Source organism: Pleurodeles waltl, chromosome 7 (assembly GCF_031143425.1).
Source record: "Pleurodeles waltl isolate 20211129_DDA chromosome 7, aPleWal1.hap1.20221129, whole genome shotgun sequence".
In the NCBI taxonomy this organism is placed as follows: domain Eukaryota; kingdom Metazoa; phylum Chordata; class Amphibia; order Caudata; family Salamandridae; genus Pleurodeles; species Pleurodeles waltl.
In genome coordinates, this window is record NC_090446.1 from 874217539 (window position 1) to 874236170 (window position 18632).

The 18632-nt window shown below is 44.9% G+C and overlaps 1 protein-coding gene across 5 annotated transcripts in view; it reads right to left on the reverse strand.

Annotated features, from left to right (window-relative positions):
- The window catches only part of ARAP3 (ArfGAP with RhoGAP domain, ankyrin repeat and PH domain 3), a 632921-nt gene that overhangs the window by 446946 nt on the left and 167343 nt on the right, over positions 1–18632 (reverse strand). For all 5 annotated transcript variants that reach the window (XM_069199483.1, XM_069199484.1, XM_069199486.1 and 2 more), the window contains 2 exons: positions 6823–6893; positions 2067–2131 (listed from right to left, as the gene is read on the reverse strand). In XM_069199483.1, the coding sequence (XP_069055584.1) occupies positions 2067–2131; positions 6823–6893 (136 nt within the window). The remainder of the gene's footprint in view (positions 1–2066; positions 2132–6822; positions 6894–18632) is intronic.

The following is an 18632-nucleotide window of genomic DNA, read 5'->3' on the forward strand; positions in this document are numbered from 1 at the left end:
TGGAATTCTGCTGCCCTAGCCACCAGTTGCGAGTATGAGGTACTGTCCTCTGGCGGTGACGGCTTTGTGGGGTATGAATCGGGATCATTGTCCGGCACTGGGGTGTCATATAGGTCCCAAGCGTCTTGATCCTGATTATCTTGACTTATGGTAGTTTGCGCTGGTGAGTGCATTTGTGGCGGTGTTTGTGCCGGCGATGCCTGTTGTGGTGGAGAGGGCGGAGGCGTGACTTTTTTAACCACTTTGGCTTGTGGTTGTGCGTCATCCTTGAGAAGTCCGATCCTTCTTTTTCTCATTATTGGGGGAAGGGTTGATATCTTCCCTGTGTCTTGCTGGATGTACAGTCTCTTTTGTGTGTAGTCTGATTCTACACTTTGGAGCTCTTGTCCAAATCTGTGCATCTGGCCACTTATTCCTTGTTCCTCTGTGTAGGATGGAGGTGTGGAACTTTTCGGCGCCGAGAGAGAATCTTTTTTCGGCTTCGGCACCGACAGAATTTTTGTGGCTTTCGGCAGTGTGTCTCGGTGCCGATGTTTTTCGGTGCCGGCATCTTGTTTTTGCCTCTCGGAGCCGCTATCTCGGCTCCGAGGTTGCTCCATGGCGGTCCCTCGACCGGAGTCGGGTGTCTTCGCTATGGGCGTGCCCTTTTTCGGCGCCTTCGACGGGTCGCCGGTTTTATGGGTCGAGCCATGGCCTGTTGGCAGTGGCGTCCCCTGGGCTTTTGTCTTCTCGATGGTTTTAATTTTCGACGTCTTACTCACTGTTTGTTGCTGTTGTTCGACGTCGGAGTCTCCGGATTCTGATTCCGGAACCGAGAATGTTTCCTCTTCGTCGTCGAAACGTTGTTTTGTCGGCGTGGACGCCATTTGTAGACGCCTGGCTCTTCGGTCCCGGAGTGTTTTTCTGGACCGGAAGGCTCGACAGGCCTCACAGGTATCCTCCTTGTGCTCGGGGGACAAGCACAAGTTACAGACCAAGTGCTGATCTGTATAAGGATACTTACTGTGACATTTTGGGCAGAAACGAAACGGGGTCCGTTCCATCGGCTTCGATGTCGCACGCGGTCGGGCCGACCAGGCCCCGAAGCTACCCCAAAGTCTTCCGATGATCGGTGTCGATGTACCTAACTATCCCGATACCGAACGGAACAATACCAACGCTTTCTTCCGAGATTCTGACTAACTTTCCGAACCGAAACACGGAGCGAAAAGGAATACGTCCGAACCCGACAGCGGAAAAAAACAATCTAAGATGGAGTCGACGCCCATGCGCAATGGAGCCGAAGAGGGAGGAGTCCTTCGGTCCCGTGACCAAAAAAGACTTCTTCGAAGAAAAACAACTTGTAATACTCCGAGCCCAACACCAGGCAGCGGACTGTGCGAAACATGTGTATCTGCAGCAACATATGCCATCGAACATATTGTTTCAACCTATGTAGTTTTATTATTCTGATGCTTTCTTGCATTGCATTCCTTCCTGGATGCATCAAAATAATCAAAACTAGTCATGAATGATATTAAACCACACACCAATGACTGTACGCAAGATATGCATATACATGAAGCCACATAAAAATATTGGTACATAAAAAAGACCCAAACCATACCTTCTAAGCCAGCGAGGGCAAGATTTGTAGATTTATGTGTGCACTCACATTCTGTAATTTTCACTTGCTTTGCCTAACTTTCTTTTCTTTTATGTCTCTCTGAATAAGCACCTATTCAAGTATTGACCTGACCCTCTATTTCTCTTCGCCCCGGTGTGTTTTGTGCGTTACTGCTCACTGTGCATAAATGTCACACGCTTTCATGCATTGTATGCAACGCAGGGTTTGGGTTGTTTATTACACATGGAATTTTTTGTGTTATCAGTACTGTTTTATTATCTTGTGTATTTAATAAAAGCAATGTAAAGGCAATAAATAACCACATACGAATCTATCAGTCAAATCCAGCTCACCGTAGCACCGTACACAACACACTCTACAGGTTTGGTTCTGGCTACCAACTTACAAAAAGTCGGTGCCTTAGTCACATAGTATAAAATTATATGGAAAAATGTCTTACTCTAGATCCTTAGCTACTGTTGAAGTTGGTGTTGAGGAGCACGCTCTCCCTGGATTCTTAGCAGCCTGCAAAGGATAGAATGGCATTTAGTCATACAACAGTTACTTTACAAGTTGTTACTTTCAATTACAATCAGATCTTATCAAGTGTCCATGTTCAAGTGGATCATTCTCAGAGATATGATTATGAGTTTCATAGAAAATCAGTGGAAGAGGTCATGAGTGCCAGACTTCTCTTGCACGTACCTACCACTCATCCCCATCTGCAACAAAAGAAGACATGCTCACTGAACCAAGCAGCACGTTTAAGACTTCCCCTCTTCAACAACCCCCTTGTGCACTGCAAACGTTCTGATTCAGTGAGGCCAGGCCATGTCACAGGGACTTTCCAGGCACAGGGAGCATTATATGTGAGAGGCCCTCATGCTGACACTTGCTCGAGGAGAGGAATAACCGGAATGGAATTCAGCGAGAGACATGGGAAAGTGGAAGTACTGGGATCCAAGCAGGACTAAAGGCTCGAACCATGTTGCTACCTAATCCTAAGGCACTGCCACCTGACCCCCTTTTCCGAGCTGCCCAAGACATTCCCATCAAATCCCTTTCTCCTCCAGGCTCTCTCACTTGTCCTCTCCATCAAGCCACCTGAGGCATCCCTACTTTCCACCCTCCAAGAAGCACTTCCTACTATTTGGGTGGAACACTGCACATACCTAAGAGTTAATAGAAATCCCTTATTTAAGGCTAAACTATCCAGAGAATATTCCAGGTACTTGGAAACTATGGGGCATATTTATAATGCCCTTGCGCCACATTAATGTCATTATTATTGACGTTAATGTGGCCCAATGAGTCTGAAATCCCCATGCCATATTTACAGAGTGGTGCAATCCATGCATTGCACCACTCTGTAACCCTTTGCGCTACATTATGCCTGCACCAGGCATAATGCCTGCAAAGGGGGCGTTTCATCGTTGGGGGAGCAGGAAAAATGGCGTAAGGAAATCTATGAGAGTTCCTTGCACAATTTTTATGGCACTTTTAATGCCTGCTCAGCCCGCAACACAACAGCGGTTGAAAATGAAGTCCATTTTCTGCTGGAATTCTGTGGTGTATGTGAGGTGTGGCTGGGATGGTGTGAATGTTGTAAGTGATAGAAAGTGGTCTGCGAGTGGAGAGTGATTGATGTATGGGGAGATAATAATGATGTAGTAATACGGTAATATGGTGTAATATTATGGTTTTTATGTGTTTGAATATTGTACAAATATACTTTGGCTTTATGAAGTAAAGTACTATGGATGTGACTGTTCAAATCAGTAAATGATTTATGTCTTTGATAAATTGAATGTTTAGTAATGAAACATAAAAGCAAATAAAAATGATGAAAATGTACAAATTGTGAATTGGTGCAGTTTACGTTTGGTCAGACCACTAAGCACTTTGAGCTATTGAAGAAGGAATAAAGCTCACGTATATTGTGTATTGTTTATACTTTGCAAACTTCATGAAGTTTGCCAAAATTTAAAAAAAAGAAAAGAAAGGTAAAAAATAGGTTGTTCTCTTAGGCAAAACCAGAAAAACCTATTTTCTCAGGAGAATTTACACATAATAAATTAACATTTTAATTCCCCCGCAGATACATTTTCTCAGGAAAACCTGGCAAAGAGCATAAGGTTTATATTATTACAATGTACTGCACTTCATGAAACATTGCAACAGAAATTAAAAAGTTGCCCAACCCTAGTTAAAATCCTGAGCACAGAAAGCCTAAGAAAGAAAACGTGATATGTGAGAAGCTGCATTCAGTAAATAATGGATGGCCAACTGACCACTCGTTTACTAAGCCGTTGAACACAGAAAAATCACATGGTGGTCACTGACCGACAGCCACACTTGTGTTATTAGTTGACAATTGAAGTGACTGTCTGGCTTTTTAACAGAAGTCGATGAGTGTGCTCACATTTACATATAAACAAGGTTTGAGGGTACCAGAGTCCAGCGCCGCTGTTGGTTGAAAAGAAAGAACCATACTAATGTTATCGGGGAGAGACTAACTGTGAATACCAAACAGTCTAGCATAGCCAGTACAGCATCCCATACTGCTGCAAAAGGAGCTGAATTATGAACGATTTCAACCTAAGAAAGCATACTCCAAGTTGCTTCAGGTATAAAATCTCACTTCTGAAACAAGACTTAGCAAATATGACACTCCAACTGGTTGCGATGTGATACTATTCCAAAAAGGTTCAACTCTCATTGTAGAGCCAAATGCACTGGCGGCTTTTGGCTGAGGGCGGAGCCCACCCAGCTTTGTAAGTTTTGTGGATGGCAACTACTAAGAACAATTACCATCCACAGACCACATAAAATTTCCTAGACTTTGCTTTTCCTTATTTACAATAGGTCTTATTGTTCATTAGGAAAAACAAAGCCCGAGCGGAGTGCCATCCTAAGTGCTTTGCTGCCTTCCTTTTTCTTGGCTGACGCAAAACTCAGGACGGTTGGTACTTTCAAAGGGGTACATGTGCTTATGCTTATGCGCCAAATTGTGTTTAATTTTTTTTTCTTTCTACAGCAGGGTAAGGGATGACCTAACGCCAGCCCTGGCCTGCATTTCTTGGGGACTCAAGAGAATACCCACTAATGACACTCAGCCGCGTCATATTTCAAAGGAACCCTAGGCATCTAGGGAATAATCACTGGGCTTCCCAGGGTTGCATAGCTGCCAAGTCACCCAGTCCAGATTTTTTCCTTTGAATTCTGTGACTAGTAGTCCTGTTTTTTAATGGAATAATGAAGACTACAAGTCCCAGAACTCAAAGAGAAAACATGGACTGGAGTAGCACATCACGCATGGACTTGGAAACTTGGCTGGGCTGGGGCTTCTTGTTAATTACACAGGCTGTATGAAACAGCCACCATTTTCCAAGTCGTCACAGGTTGGGGTGGGTTCAGCAGGCATCGCCTATGCAAAAGCTATTGGCTTTGCGAATGTGTTTTAGCCATGTTGTTCACAAATGTGGCTACTGTTCAGCATGGCTAAAAGTTAGTGGCATAGAGGAGAGTGACATGGAGTGTCATAGAGTGGAATGACGAAGAGTGGAGTAAAATGCTGTAGAGTGGAGTGACAGTGTGTGTCGGGTATTGGAGTGGCATAGGGAGGAGTCGCAGAGTGGCATACACTGGAGCGGCATAGAGTGGAGTGCACTGGTGCAGAGTCCATTGGCATAGAGTTTCGCAGAGTACAGGGGCATAGAGTGCAGTGGCATTGAATTCAGTGGTGTACAATACAGCATCGTAGTATGCAATGACGTAGATTAGAGTGGTGCAAAGCAGAGCGGAGTGATGCAGAGTGGAGCCGTGTGGTGTGGAGTGGTGCAGAATAGAGTATTCATGGCCAGGGCTGGCTTTAGGGCATTGACGGTGGTGCGAGAAGTGCGGCCGCACCAGGTGCTAACCTGGATTGGGGGCTGCTGACCTCAAGGCAGTGCTGTGTTTAGCAATAACTTACTAAATTTGTGATTTAAAAGCACCTACTGAACAGTTCCTTGGCTGTCCCGCCTTCTGGAAACTAATAAAATGTCAAGATACCGCTTGTGATTAATATTCCTGCTAGGGAGAGAGATGGGAGTTTTGTCGGTGGCAGCTTTGACTCACCATAAAGTAGCGTAGATGGTTAATATACCTGCTGCAAAGAACAGAACTATATTTTATGTGGGTAGCTGAGCAGATTAGTAAAGCCAGCCTTTACAAGTGCTTTTAAACAAATAAATGTATGTGAGAGGGGCTATGGAGAGATGAGGGCTACATTTGCCGGATGGTAGTGAGTGAATCTGGGGAGGTGGTCATGGGATAGGGTGCCAAAAAATACTGTCATACAGGGAGCCACCAGCGCTTAACGGCCCTGTTCATGGTGTGGTACCACACTGCCATTACAGACAACACATTTTCAATTGAAATGACCATAACATTTGAACAGATGCCCAGTTTTACTAATAAAACTGTACAGTGCACAGACAAAAATGTGTGGAAATTACATCACCTAGTTTAATGATTTGTTTTGATCACATTAAAATATTTGTTTCCAACACACTTCAGACATAACAAAAAATAAGTGTGTTCTTAATTTTTATGTGCGCTGAAATACTTACACAGTTAATTTAAATGTTGTTGTGTGCTATATAAAATCTCTTTCCTACCCCCAGTATCCAGCAAGATTGTCACATAAATCCTCTTAAGTCAGAAAAAGAAACGTAAATAAGCACCCGTGGAAGACAGCACCCTACATCTGACCTCCATCTCTGAATGCACAGCAAATGTGACAAGATAAGAACAGGATTTAAAGCCTTCTTAGCAGACAGCAAGTTTGTGGAAGGACACAGACAGCAAGTTTGTGGAAGGACACAGAAAACACGGTTTAGGCAATTGGAGGGATGAACTAAACTTGGTAAGTCTAAAGCAGATAAAGCAAGCAAATGGAAAACCGGAGAGTGTGAGTTACAAACCACAAAGCCAATGATAGACAACAAGTAGAATGCATTCCTAGGTCCACTTTCTGAAAGTCCCCAAGATGTTATTCACAAACCAGACAGCTGCGATGTCTGGTAGACTGTGACCTAACTAGGTGTTTCCCTATGAACTTGGATAATTATTCTGGTAGTCATTACAAAGCAATTCAACAACACAGAAACATGAAACAGGGCACATTGTACACTATGCTCAGAATGCGGCAGCATAATAAACAGTTTCCTTACCTTGTGCTCCTCCTGCTGTGGGGTGCGGCTAAGCACAGTCTCACAGTATGGGTTGCTATCCTCCACTTCCACTAAAGAAAAAAAGAAACATGTCAACATCTTGCTTTTTGCTGGACTCCACAAATACTCACGCCCCACTATGAAATTTCTCTAGATCCCACCACAAACACATGACAAGAGTCAGGAGGAGGCCCTACTCTGTGTAACACATATTGCCATAGGACCTTTCATTTTTGGGATGGAGGCATAATTCAACATCAAGTGGTTATGCATCATAAGCATCTGTCAATTCCCCAAGAACAAACTACTTTGTCAAAGGGATCAAATACAAGCAGAGTAAAAAATGTAAGAAGACGATATGAGAGAACACAACGCATTCAGCAATAATGTCCTCAATTGAGTTAAAAAAAGCCTTAAGATGTTTTAAAACATAGGGAGAGATTGTCAACTGATTTTAAAGGATCAATAGTCAAAAGCAATATAATGATGTTTGGAATTAAACCTCAAGCATGGACTATCGTTCCAACAAAAAATTTAAAACATTCATAAGCACACTCAATAAGAACATAAAAGAAAAAAATCAACAGCTGCCACCTGCAATGATCTTAATGTCTTGCCCTTGAACATAACTTTCAATCACACCAGACAGCGAAGCCACCTGAATGGGTGTTCGACCAAGCAAACATTGCAGAGGTTTAATATAGTCTGTTTTGCGCACATGGTCATCTGTGACAGAGGACTAAATAAACAGTGCCTTCACTGGCATCTTATTACAACATTGTTGGGGCAGAATGTCCTCCCGCATGGCAATGGACGTGCACCCCTGCCTTGAGTGCCACAGCTGAATTGATACTTGAATCCTTGGTGCCTATTTTTTGTCACGGATGAACATGATTCAGATGTGTGCACCATGACTTATGACTATCTCACTGATTGCAGGCTTGTCACATCAGGAGGGCAGAATAACTCGTTCCCATGGTAGTGGTAAAGGGCTACTGCTCTTACCCAGAGTTAAGTAGCTCAAGTGCGCTGTTGGCAACAATAAAGTGAACATGTTTTTTTGCCAGTGGCACTGGAGTGAGGCTCAGTGGCCCACTCATGTAAAGTTCTGCCGCTGCGTACCTAACTCACCTTTGACCTCCATCATGTTAGTATGTAATGCTGCGCAGCACACCTGTGACTGTGTGTGCAGAGATACATGTGTGTCTGTGTATGGTACAGTACATGAAAGCCTGCGATTTCCATACTGGAAGCCCAAAGCATTAGAGGGGCATGTGGAGTAGCCATCCCAGACAAATTTGTAGATTGCTTACATTCCTGAGACATAGTGGGGACACACACTGGAGGAAGAGAAAGCCAAGCTCTCTTCTGCCCTTGAAAGGGTTTCTTTGATTCTGTAAATCTCACTGGTCTGCGAAGTTTAGGTACATCTCAAGAAGGAGAAGGGGCTGATCAGGGAATCATAAGGAGTAGTGCTGGGGGTCTAGGTAAGCTTTTGACTGACATCTCGGTGGGATCCTCTAGTATCTTCTGTGGCCTGTGTGTGGGGCTATTAGGTTTGGAGTGGTTTGGAGTGGTTGCACTGTGACAGACTGCTTCCTGGGAGAAGGACACTTCAAAGTGGGCAACTCCCACATCACAAACTTCAAAGATTGAGGCACTAAATCACCTCTGTGTTTGGAAACGGACTATAAAAAAGAGGAGCTTGAACCTCTGAAAAAATTGCCAAGCTAGAGCTGTACATCGGCGTGTTGAAGCTCAGCACGACTTCTAGTATTTATATGATCTAACTGAGGTCTGACAGTCCCTTAGCTGGTGAGGGACACTGTCCAGGAGAATCAAGACCACTTGCCCTGGAGAGTGGAGCACCAGCATCTGACTGCCCCTCAACACCAGAGAACCCTGTAAGGAGGAGGAGAGCAGCTGAAAGGAACAAGGCCCGAGGGGATCCTGTCGAATGGATCCCTGAAGCAAAGATTAGGGACTGTTGCCCCCAATCGGTTTATCTGCCCAAGTGCTGCTGTTTGCGGTTCCCATTGAATATCAGGGTTGTCACCATTATATAGCACTGTGGCAAGAAGCAAGCTGTTGCCTGTGCAGAATTAGGACCTGAAGGGCGCCACTTTATGTGTGCTGTCGCAACCCCCATTGATAGGTGTGGCGGAGGAGAAAATAATCATGGTCACCCTGATACAGCGCTATGAAAAGAAGTGGCCCATTGCCCATGCAGGCTTTTGACCCAAAAGGGCAGTCACCTTGTGTCTGCTGTTTGTGCCCCCAGTATGCCAGGCGGAGGCTGCAGTGACAATAAGGGCCATAATCCTGGTACTGTTTGGTGGCAAGGAAGAGGGCTGCACAGTGTTGTGACCCAAAGAGACCATCGCCCAGAGTGTACTGTTCATGACCATCATAGCCAAGAGGTGGTGAGGAAAAGGGCCATCACCCTGGAGTAGCGTGCACTAGAACAGTGTAGGGGGTTCTGGGCCACAGGAGAAGAGCACCCATTTCATGACACAAATCCAGGAGTACCCGAGACAGGCCTCTGGACTCAGAAGGCTTACCACATGATTGGAAGAGCCATGGTAGCCTGCCTCCTCAATAGAGCATCCACAATTCTGCTCACCGCCAGACTGCTGACACACACGCGGGTCTGCTTAACTGCAGCTCCAAGTGAGAGCAGGTAAGACTGATTGCCGGGCCACTGACCCTCTGGAGGAACTTTCTCTGACTGAAAGTGCTACCACGCATATATTCATTATTCATGTATTGCACCTTTTTATCCCTGTCATTGTTTAGCTGCTGAGTATTTTAGCATTTACACATGTTTTACTGCATTCAAGTTAAATGCTCGTGTTCATGTTTTCTCTTGGCAACGTTTTCCTCTTAGTTTGAGGAAAAGCAGAACCAACAGCAAACTTCATAACTTTAAGTAAAAGAAAACAGCCCAATAACAAATGCCTACAAAACTGGTTAAACAGCCAAGTTTTCTGCATTATCCTAGACTGAACAAGACAAGCTACTAAGTGGAGATACAACAGCACAGAATTATATATCTTAGTTGCAGCAACTAGTGTTCTATCACCAAATGTAAAGAGTCTAGTTTTCTGAATTAGCAGGAAGAACTAGTCCAAAGATCATAGGAGTCAAATAGGTCAGTGCCATATGAATTTAGAAGCTAAAATTGAAATGGCAACAGTTTTCTGGTAAGGACAATGTTACTCACCCAGTAAGCATCTGTTTGTGGCATGTAGTGCTGCAGATTCACATGTTTAGCTTAATACCACCATCTTGTGTTGGGCTCAGATGTGTGCGAGTTGTTTTTCTTCAAAGAAGTCTTTCGAATCACGCGAGATAGTGACTCCTCATCTTAAGATAATGCAAAGGACATCAGCTCCAATGTTATATTGTATTTCCACAAGGCGGGTGAGGATGAAATGTGGATGTGAGCATAGTATAAAAACGTTGTGATGAAGTATAAGAATACATGCAACAAGCACATGTGTCAGGGAAGGCGGGTGGGTGCATGTGAATCTACAGCACTACATGCCACGAAGATATGCTTACTGTGTAAGTACCATTTTCCTATCAAGGCATGCCTGGCTGTAGATGCACATTTATAGCATAGACTGTAAACCAGTCCTAACCTGAAAGCAGTGGCTAATTTGTGGGAATTACAGTTGTTTGAATTAGGTACGCAGAACTGCTTGCCCCCACACTGCCCTGTTGACAAGCAAGAACTTCTACACAGTAATGCTTCATAAATGTATGTGGTGTAGACCATGTAATTGCTTTACATGTATCAGCTATAAGTATATTGCCTAGAAAGGCCATCAATACTGCTTTTTTAGGTGTGGAATTAGCTCTAGGAGGGGTAGGTAGAGTTCTCTTTACTTTAAAATAGCACTTTTGTATAAATTTAACAATCCAACATGCAATACCGGCGTTAGAGATGGCTCTGCCTCTGAGTGACAAAGTGGGAAAGTGACAAAGATTTGCTGTGTCTTCCTAAATGTCTTAGTTCTGTCGATTTATAACAGGAGGGCCCATTTAACATCTAAAGTATGTAGAGCCCTTTCCGCAACAAAATCAGGTTGGGGGAAAAATGGTAAATCAATAGATTGATTAAGGTGGAATTAAGAGGCCACCTTTGGTAGAAATGTAGGATTGCTCTGAGGTACCACCCTATCTCTATGTAATTGGAAAAAGGGTTCTTCAAAGGTTCATGCCTGAGGTTCAGTGACATGTCTTAGTGAAGTAATAGCAATGAGAAAAAAAGCCTTCCATAATAGGACCTGGAGGGGGCAGGAGTATAAGGGCTCAAAATGAGGGTCCATCAGACGTGTAAGTACAATATTAAGGTTTCATGTGGAAGCAGGTAGCACCTGGGGTGGAATGGCTCTTTTTATTCCTTCTAGGAAGGTTTTGAAGACTGGAATTCTGAAAACAGAAGTGTGTTGTCTGTTTTGTGGATATGTGGCTATTGCCAGTAGGTGGAGCCTTAAGGGAGTAAAAGCTAGTCCTGATGGTTATAAATAAAATATATAACATTCAATATCTTGGGGCTTTGTGGATAAGGGGTCAATGTTTTTGGAGTTTCAATAGAGAACAAATCATTTCCATTTAGCAGCATAGCAGGCACGTGTAGAGGGTCTGCCTGCTTCTTTAAAAACATCCATGAATGGATGAGGTAGATTTAATTAACCAAACTCTAGGACTTCAGGAGCCAGAGTGCAGGTTTAAGGGGCCTGGGGTCCGGGTGCCTGATCTCTCCATCACTCTGCCTGAAAAGGTCCTGCCTGTTCAGCAACACCTAAAGGTGAAACTACTGAGAGTTACTGGAGTGTGGTGAATCATGATTGCAGTGCGTCTGTTGGAATCACTACAATGAGGGTGAGAGATGTCCGCCGAAGCATGCGAACCACATATGAAAGCAGTGGGATAGGCAGAAAAGCGTAAGCAAATATCCCTGAAAAACACATCCGTAGCGCATTGCCCCTGGAATGTGGGTGTGGGAACCTGGAGGCGAAGCTTGGCATTTAGCATTTTCTGCAGTGGACAAAAAGTCTATTTCTGGGTGACCCCCATGCTAGCAGCATGTGTGGAGCACTTGTGGGTGGAGTTCCCACTTATGGACTTGTTGGTGCCTCCTACTGAGGAGGACCGCAAAGGTGTTGACTTCTCCCAGGAGATATCCCACTAAGACGTAAATATTGTACCAGAAATAAAAACTCCAAATGGATTGGGCTAGATAAGATAGCTGAGGGGATATGGTGCCCCTTTGCTTTAGGAGATAATATATGACAGTCATGTTGCCTGTTTTAGTCAGGGCTACTTTGCCAGTCAGGTGAGGAAGGAAGGCTTTTAGCCCTCAGTGAACAGCTAGCAACTCCAGGTGATTGATGTGGAGATGTCTATGGCTGGGTGTCCAGCGACCCTGCAGAGTCGGGTCTTTTGAATGCGCTCCCGAACCCAGGAGGGAGGTATCCACTGTTATGTGTGTCTGCGCAACTGGGTCTAGGAAAGGCTGTTCTTTTAGGAGATTGTTGGTGTTCCACCACTGCAAAGTGGCAAGCTTGAGGGCTGACCACCACTAGATTTTCCCAATAACCGTCCACTTCTTTTGTTGTACTAAGCACTCCACCAACAGATGGATGTTGAGTCTGGAATAAGGGACTATGGCTATAAATTAAGCCACCATACCAAGGAGATGCATGACTGCCTTCACTGTTAAGCACTGAAGAGGATGGATTTGTGGGATGTGTACCCAAAATGCTTGAATCCATGCACCATTGGGGGTAAGCTATTCCCTGTTGTGAGTATAGTATTGCTCCCAGTTATGGTTGTATTTGAAGGGTTTGGAGGTGGGATTTAACAGCACTGATGTTAAAGCCTAATAGATGAAGTAGGTTTATTGTGGCCTAAGTGTGTTGCAAGCACTTTTTTCGAGTACATCTTTTGATGAGACAATCTTCTAAGTATGGGAAAACTTGTACATTTGGACCGCTCAGGTGAGCAGCTACCACTGTAAGACATTGGGGGCAGTTGTAACTCCAAAGGGAGCACTTTGAATCCAAAATCCCGGTTGCTTATTACAAACCTGAGGTATTTGCGATAAATAGGCATCATTGAGGTCAAGTGCAGACATCAAGTCACCTTACTGTAGTAGCAGAATGATGTCTTGAAGAGTGACCTTGTGAAAGTGCTTCTGAGAGAATGTATTTGTTTAGAAGTCTGAGGTCCAAGATTGGTCTTATAGACCTGTCCTTTTTAGGAATAAGGAAGTAGAGTGTATATGCTCTGGTACCTTGCTGGTCTATTGGCACTGGTTCTATGTCCCCTTTTTTCAGGAGTGCTTGAACTTCCTCCTTGAGCAACAATGGATGTTCTGATGGTTGGTTGGTTTTTGCAAGATGGAATGTTTGGGGATGTGGAAGTTGGCTTCAGACAATAACTACGTTGGATAAAATCCAACACCCACTGGTTGGAGGTGATGTTCCCTCAGGTGGGAAAGAACTATTGTAATTGACCCCTGACAGGTTTTGTGTGGTCTGAGGGGGTGGATGGCAAGTCAGGGTTTAGTGGTGGTGCAGCAGGCTAAGTGAAACCACACTTACCTTTACCCTTGTAATTATTGCCCCTAAAAGAACTCCTATAGAAACCCCCGGGCAAGGTGGTTTGTACCTGGGGATGTTGGTAGGATGTGGAGGAGAGTGTGGAGGTGGATATTGTTTCTCCACGATAGTAAAAGCAGTGAATGGAGCCATGTTGCGATGATGTTTGCAACGCTCCCATAGCATTGACCCCCTTATTATCTTTCTTTATTTTCCCAAGTAGTGTCCACTTGAGGGCCAAAGCGGTGTTCAATGTCACAAGGAAGTACGAGTATGTTTTGTTGCACTTTGGGTTTGAAGCCTGAGACCCCAAGCCAGGCGTCATGTCTTAGGAGCGCTCCTCTTGCTGCTATGTCAGCTGCATCAAGGGTGCAGAAAATGGAGGAGTTTGCAATTAGTTTGCCCTCAGTGGTGATCTCATTTGCCCTTTTTCATATTCATGGGAGCTGATGAGAAGCTCCTCCATATAATCCCAGTGAGCACTATCATACTGGGAGAGAAGGTCAATTGGCGGCCTAGGCAGCCAACCTCCTTCCCACTGCATCTATCTTCTTACTTTCTTTATCTGGTGGGGGCGCCTCATCAGATGTTTGTGAGTCTGCCCTTTTTTTCACTGTGGTGATCACCAGAGAGTCAGGAGGGAGTTGACCTTTAATGTATGTAGGGTAATTTGGGGACAGTTACATTTCTTATCAGCCCTTGGGGGAATGACACAGACATTAACTGGGTCAGGTGTGTGTCTAAGTATACCTTGAAGCACTGGAAGATACTGCAAACAGTGTTGACTAGAGAAGAGTTCAGAATAAACAAATCATCCTCTAGTGGAGCTGAACCTTATGATATGCAGCCGCCCTACCTATGATGTGGTAGTAGGTAGTGGTGACATCTGGGGTAGATGGTTTTGCTGGGTAGAGATCAGGGTCTGTGTCTGTAGGTGGGACTATATCATGTGTCCCACGGGTCATCTTGTGGTAGAATGGAGTACTGGTCTCCATAATCCCCTTCATCCTCAAAAGAATTAATAGAATCCCCTCGGGAATATGGTGTTGGTGCAGAAGGTGAAAGTGGTGCAACGGCTGGGGTGCACTGGAATGGTAGCCTTGTCAGCCTTCTTTCTGTGCTTTGCTGGTGTAGGTATGTCCAAAGTCTCTTCAAATGTAAGTTGTCTTTTAGTTGGCTGTGCAGTATAGGGAGATCTTTCCATGATGTGCCCAGTGTCCTGGTAGATGACAAGGTGCTTTTGTCTCAATTCTATTTAGTCCTGCATCTGTTGGAGCACAGGTTCCACAGTGTTGGATCTGACTGTTTTGCGAAGGAGTAAGGTTTCAGCTCCGACACAGCTTTCAATGCTGAGGCTTTTGACACAGAAGGTCTTGGGTCCACTGCTGTTGATTTTGGCACTGAGGTGGAGTGATGTTTCAGCGCCAACACTCTTGATTCTGATGTTCGGTTGACTCCAATAGCGTGGGAGTCGGTTAAGAGCATATGTCTTCTGCTGTTTTTTCAGCGCCGAGCTGGATGTTTCCAGTACAGCTGCTCGGTTCCGACCATAGCCCGAGAGCAGTGGTGGGCCAAGTAGAGACTGTTCTGTCCAGACCCTTTGGGATATCTTGCTGGGATTGTGGTCGGGATAGAGGAGGCACCATACTTATAGCTGGTCCTGGCTTGAGGTGCTGCATCTGCACCGCGAAGCCTGGGTGTGTTCAGGTGAGAAGGTGCCCTCATCTGCTGCCAGCACCTGGGTGTGGGCCTGCTCCTGAGGGTCCTGAGATCTGAAGAGGTCCTGTGTGTCCTTGGCGCTGCAGTAGGACATCTCCATTCATCAAGCTCGTCGATCACACAGCATCTTTTTGGACCAAAAGGACTTGGAGGCTTCGCAGGTGTCTTCCTGATGGCCCAGAGAGAGGCACAAGATACACACCTGGTGTAGGTCGGTAGAAACTTGGTGTGGCAGCGAGGGTAGAAATGGAAGGGCACCCATTCTCTTACCAGACGCACATGGCACAGAGGGCATGCAAAAGTAGAAGAATCACCCCAAGGGGTGAAAGTCCAAAGGGGCCTCAGTTGAGCCGAGTCACACTGACGAGACCGACATTGACCAATGACTGAAGAAGAATCAATTAATAATTGTGATCGAACCAATATCGACGTTAGGCCTACCAAGAAGGAAACAACGATGTTGAGATGGAGAGCACACATGAAAACTCTATGTCAGAAGAAAACAATATAACAGCGAAGCTGATAGTCATGCACATTACCAGCAAGAGGAGTAGTAACCATACCTCATGACTCGAAAGACTTATTTGAAGTTGTTGGACCTGGTCATTTCTGCAGGGTCATCCCTTAAACTTTTTGCCTTCCACCACCCCTTTTTTTCTGACCTTATTGTTGTTGGCTCTAGGATTATGGGCACTTTACACTGCTAACCAGTGCTAAAGTGCAGGTGCTCCGTACTCTAAAACATTGCGATATTGGCTCACCCACAGTTGCCATATTTAATTACTTGCAAGTCCCTAGTAAAGTGCACTATATGGGCCCAGGGCCAGTACATTACATGCTACTGGTGGGCCTGCAGCACTGGTTGTGCTACCCACTACAGTAGCCCTTTAAAAATGTCTCAGGCCAGCCACTGCAGGGCCTGTATGTGCAGTTTTAAACTCCCATTTTGACCTGGCAAGTGCATCCACTTGCCAGACCCAATCCTTCATTTTTATTACAAACACATACATACCTCACCCCTAAGGTAGGCCCTATTTAGCCTCAAGGGCAGGGTGCAGTGTATTTAAAAGGTAGGGCATGTACTTTTGAAGTTTAACGTCCTGGTGGTGAAAAACTATTAGATTTGTTTTCACTACTGCTAGTCATGTCTCTCCCATTGGTTAACATTGGGGCTACCTTCCAAAGTGTAACTACCAACAGGCAAAAAATAGAAATTTGGAGTTTGGTGTCTCTGGACTCACAATTTAAAATCACAACTTATGGTGAAGTCGGATTTCAAATTGCAAGTCTGAAAATATCACTTTTAAAAAGTTGGCTTTTTCTTACTTCAACAATTCTGTGCCTCTGTCTCTGAATACACGTCTGCGGTGGATGACAGCTGGGCTTTGTCCTTTCTCTCCAGATCAGCATGGTGTTGGGCCATCAGAATGCAAGTGTCATACCCCAGCTCCCATTGTGTCTGATAGCTGGGCTTTGTCCTTTCCCTCCAGACTGTCAGACACAAAGGGAGCTGGAGTATGACACTTGCTTTCTGATGGCCCAACACCACGCTAAATGTCTTCTTGAGCTAGATGGGAGGAGCTCACACACACCTGAATAGGACTGTGCCTTTTCTCCACACAAGGGGATGCATAACCCCCTGTAGAGGTTCTGGAGCCAGGGAAAGAGGAACAGGAACCTTCTGCACTTCAAAGGCCTCTCTCTGAAGTCTTCCCCACTTCAAAGGCTCAACTGGGTATAAGTACTGGAACCAACCTTCACTAAATCAGTTCACTTCTGGATCCTAAGGAGACTCTGCAAGAAAAGGAGATGTGCTGCAGGAAGGACAGACACTTTGCTAACTGCTTTGCTGTGATGACCAGCTACCTGCTGAATGCTGTGCAGCCAGGCGGGACTGCTAGTTTGCAGCCTACTCTGCTGTGTTGGACTGCTGCCTCTTGCCTGACAGTAAGTAGGGACTGAACCTACTTTCAAAACACCTTTCGAATGCTAAGTAACTCTATGGGACTGCCCCCTGTTCAGGAAGTCTCAGAATCATCACTTTGCCCCTCCCCCTCACCGAGGGACTCTGCACCGATGAGTCTGACAGCAGGGCTTGACAAAGTTGACTCAATTTTGCTAAGAGACCAGCACTTCTCTTTGCTGAAGGATCAAGCACTCCATTTTGCCAACGAACGGTGCTTCATACTAGACTTGTGCTGCCCTCTTCCAAGGCTGAGTGTGCCAATCAGAACCACTGCTTTTTGACATCCCTCCAGCACTCCTCAGTCCAGCTTTCAAGCAAACGTGTTGCCCGGGTGAGCAGGGACGGCCAAGAAACGCAAGGCTTGTCAGCCCGGCTCCATCTACAGGATCAGCATGGGGTGCTTTATGTCCGCAACTTACTTCCAAGAAACAACAAAGAACGACGAGGCAGGCCCACTTCCAAGGCCTGCTGATGCCCCTCAGCTCAGCTCCTGCATCAGTACTGACACTTGGATTCCCCAACATCTGTGGCCCCCTCATCACAGAGTACTATGTATGATAGGCCACTGTGGTCCCTGTAGTTGTACTGCCCTCACTCGCAGGCAGCTAAATTTGCCCCAGTGCAACAGTTTTGAGGGACTAGTAGAAGACTTCTGTATTGGTGACTGTGGGGCCCTGATTTTCAGATATCTTTAAACCGCATACCCAATGTTAACCAGTGTAACCCTGTTGTCATGACCGTAAATAACTTCCCAACCACAAGTGTTCTCTCAGCACTCTAATATTTAAGTACTGTGTTGACCTTTAACCTTTAGAATTTTAAACATGCATAACTTGAAAAGTAATCATTGGATTTTTGTTGCTTTGGTCTTTTTTATTCAGATAAATATTCTCTATTTTTCTAAATGGTGTAGAGTCTTTTTATGGTTTTTTTTCCACTGTGTGACTGTAATTAATGTGTTGCACAAATACTTTACACATTGCCTCTTGTGTTAAACCTGACTGCTATGTGCCAAGCTACCAGAGGGTGAGCACATGTTAATTTGTGCACCTGATTTATCCTGACTAGGACAGTGGTCCCTACTTGGACTAGGTGCAAACCTCTGCCAACTAGAGACCCAATTACTAACAGAAGAAAAACTATTTGCACACATACTAGCCCAACACTGGATGGCGGGATTATGCTTACAATCTGTATCTACAGCCACACATGCCTCAAACATATCTTTATGAGCAATCATCATCATTGTTTTAAGTATGACTGCTGCAAATGAGTAACCAGTGAGGGGATCTCAAAGCAGGGGTGATGTGATGACGTCTTGGACTGCTTTCAATTAGGCTAGACATTGCATTTTGTGCTCATTGAAGACACAAACAACTTTTGCTGGTGATGCTATAAATACAGCATAACATAATTCAGTTTTGACTGGATTGAGGTGTTGATCACTGGTAAACAAAGGTGAAAATGTAAAGAAAGAACACTTTTTAAAAGTCTTGCAGTGGCTGAAGAAGTTG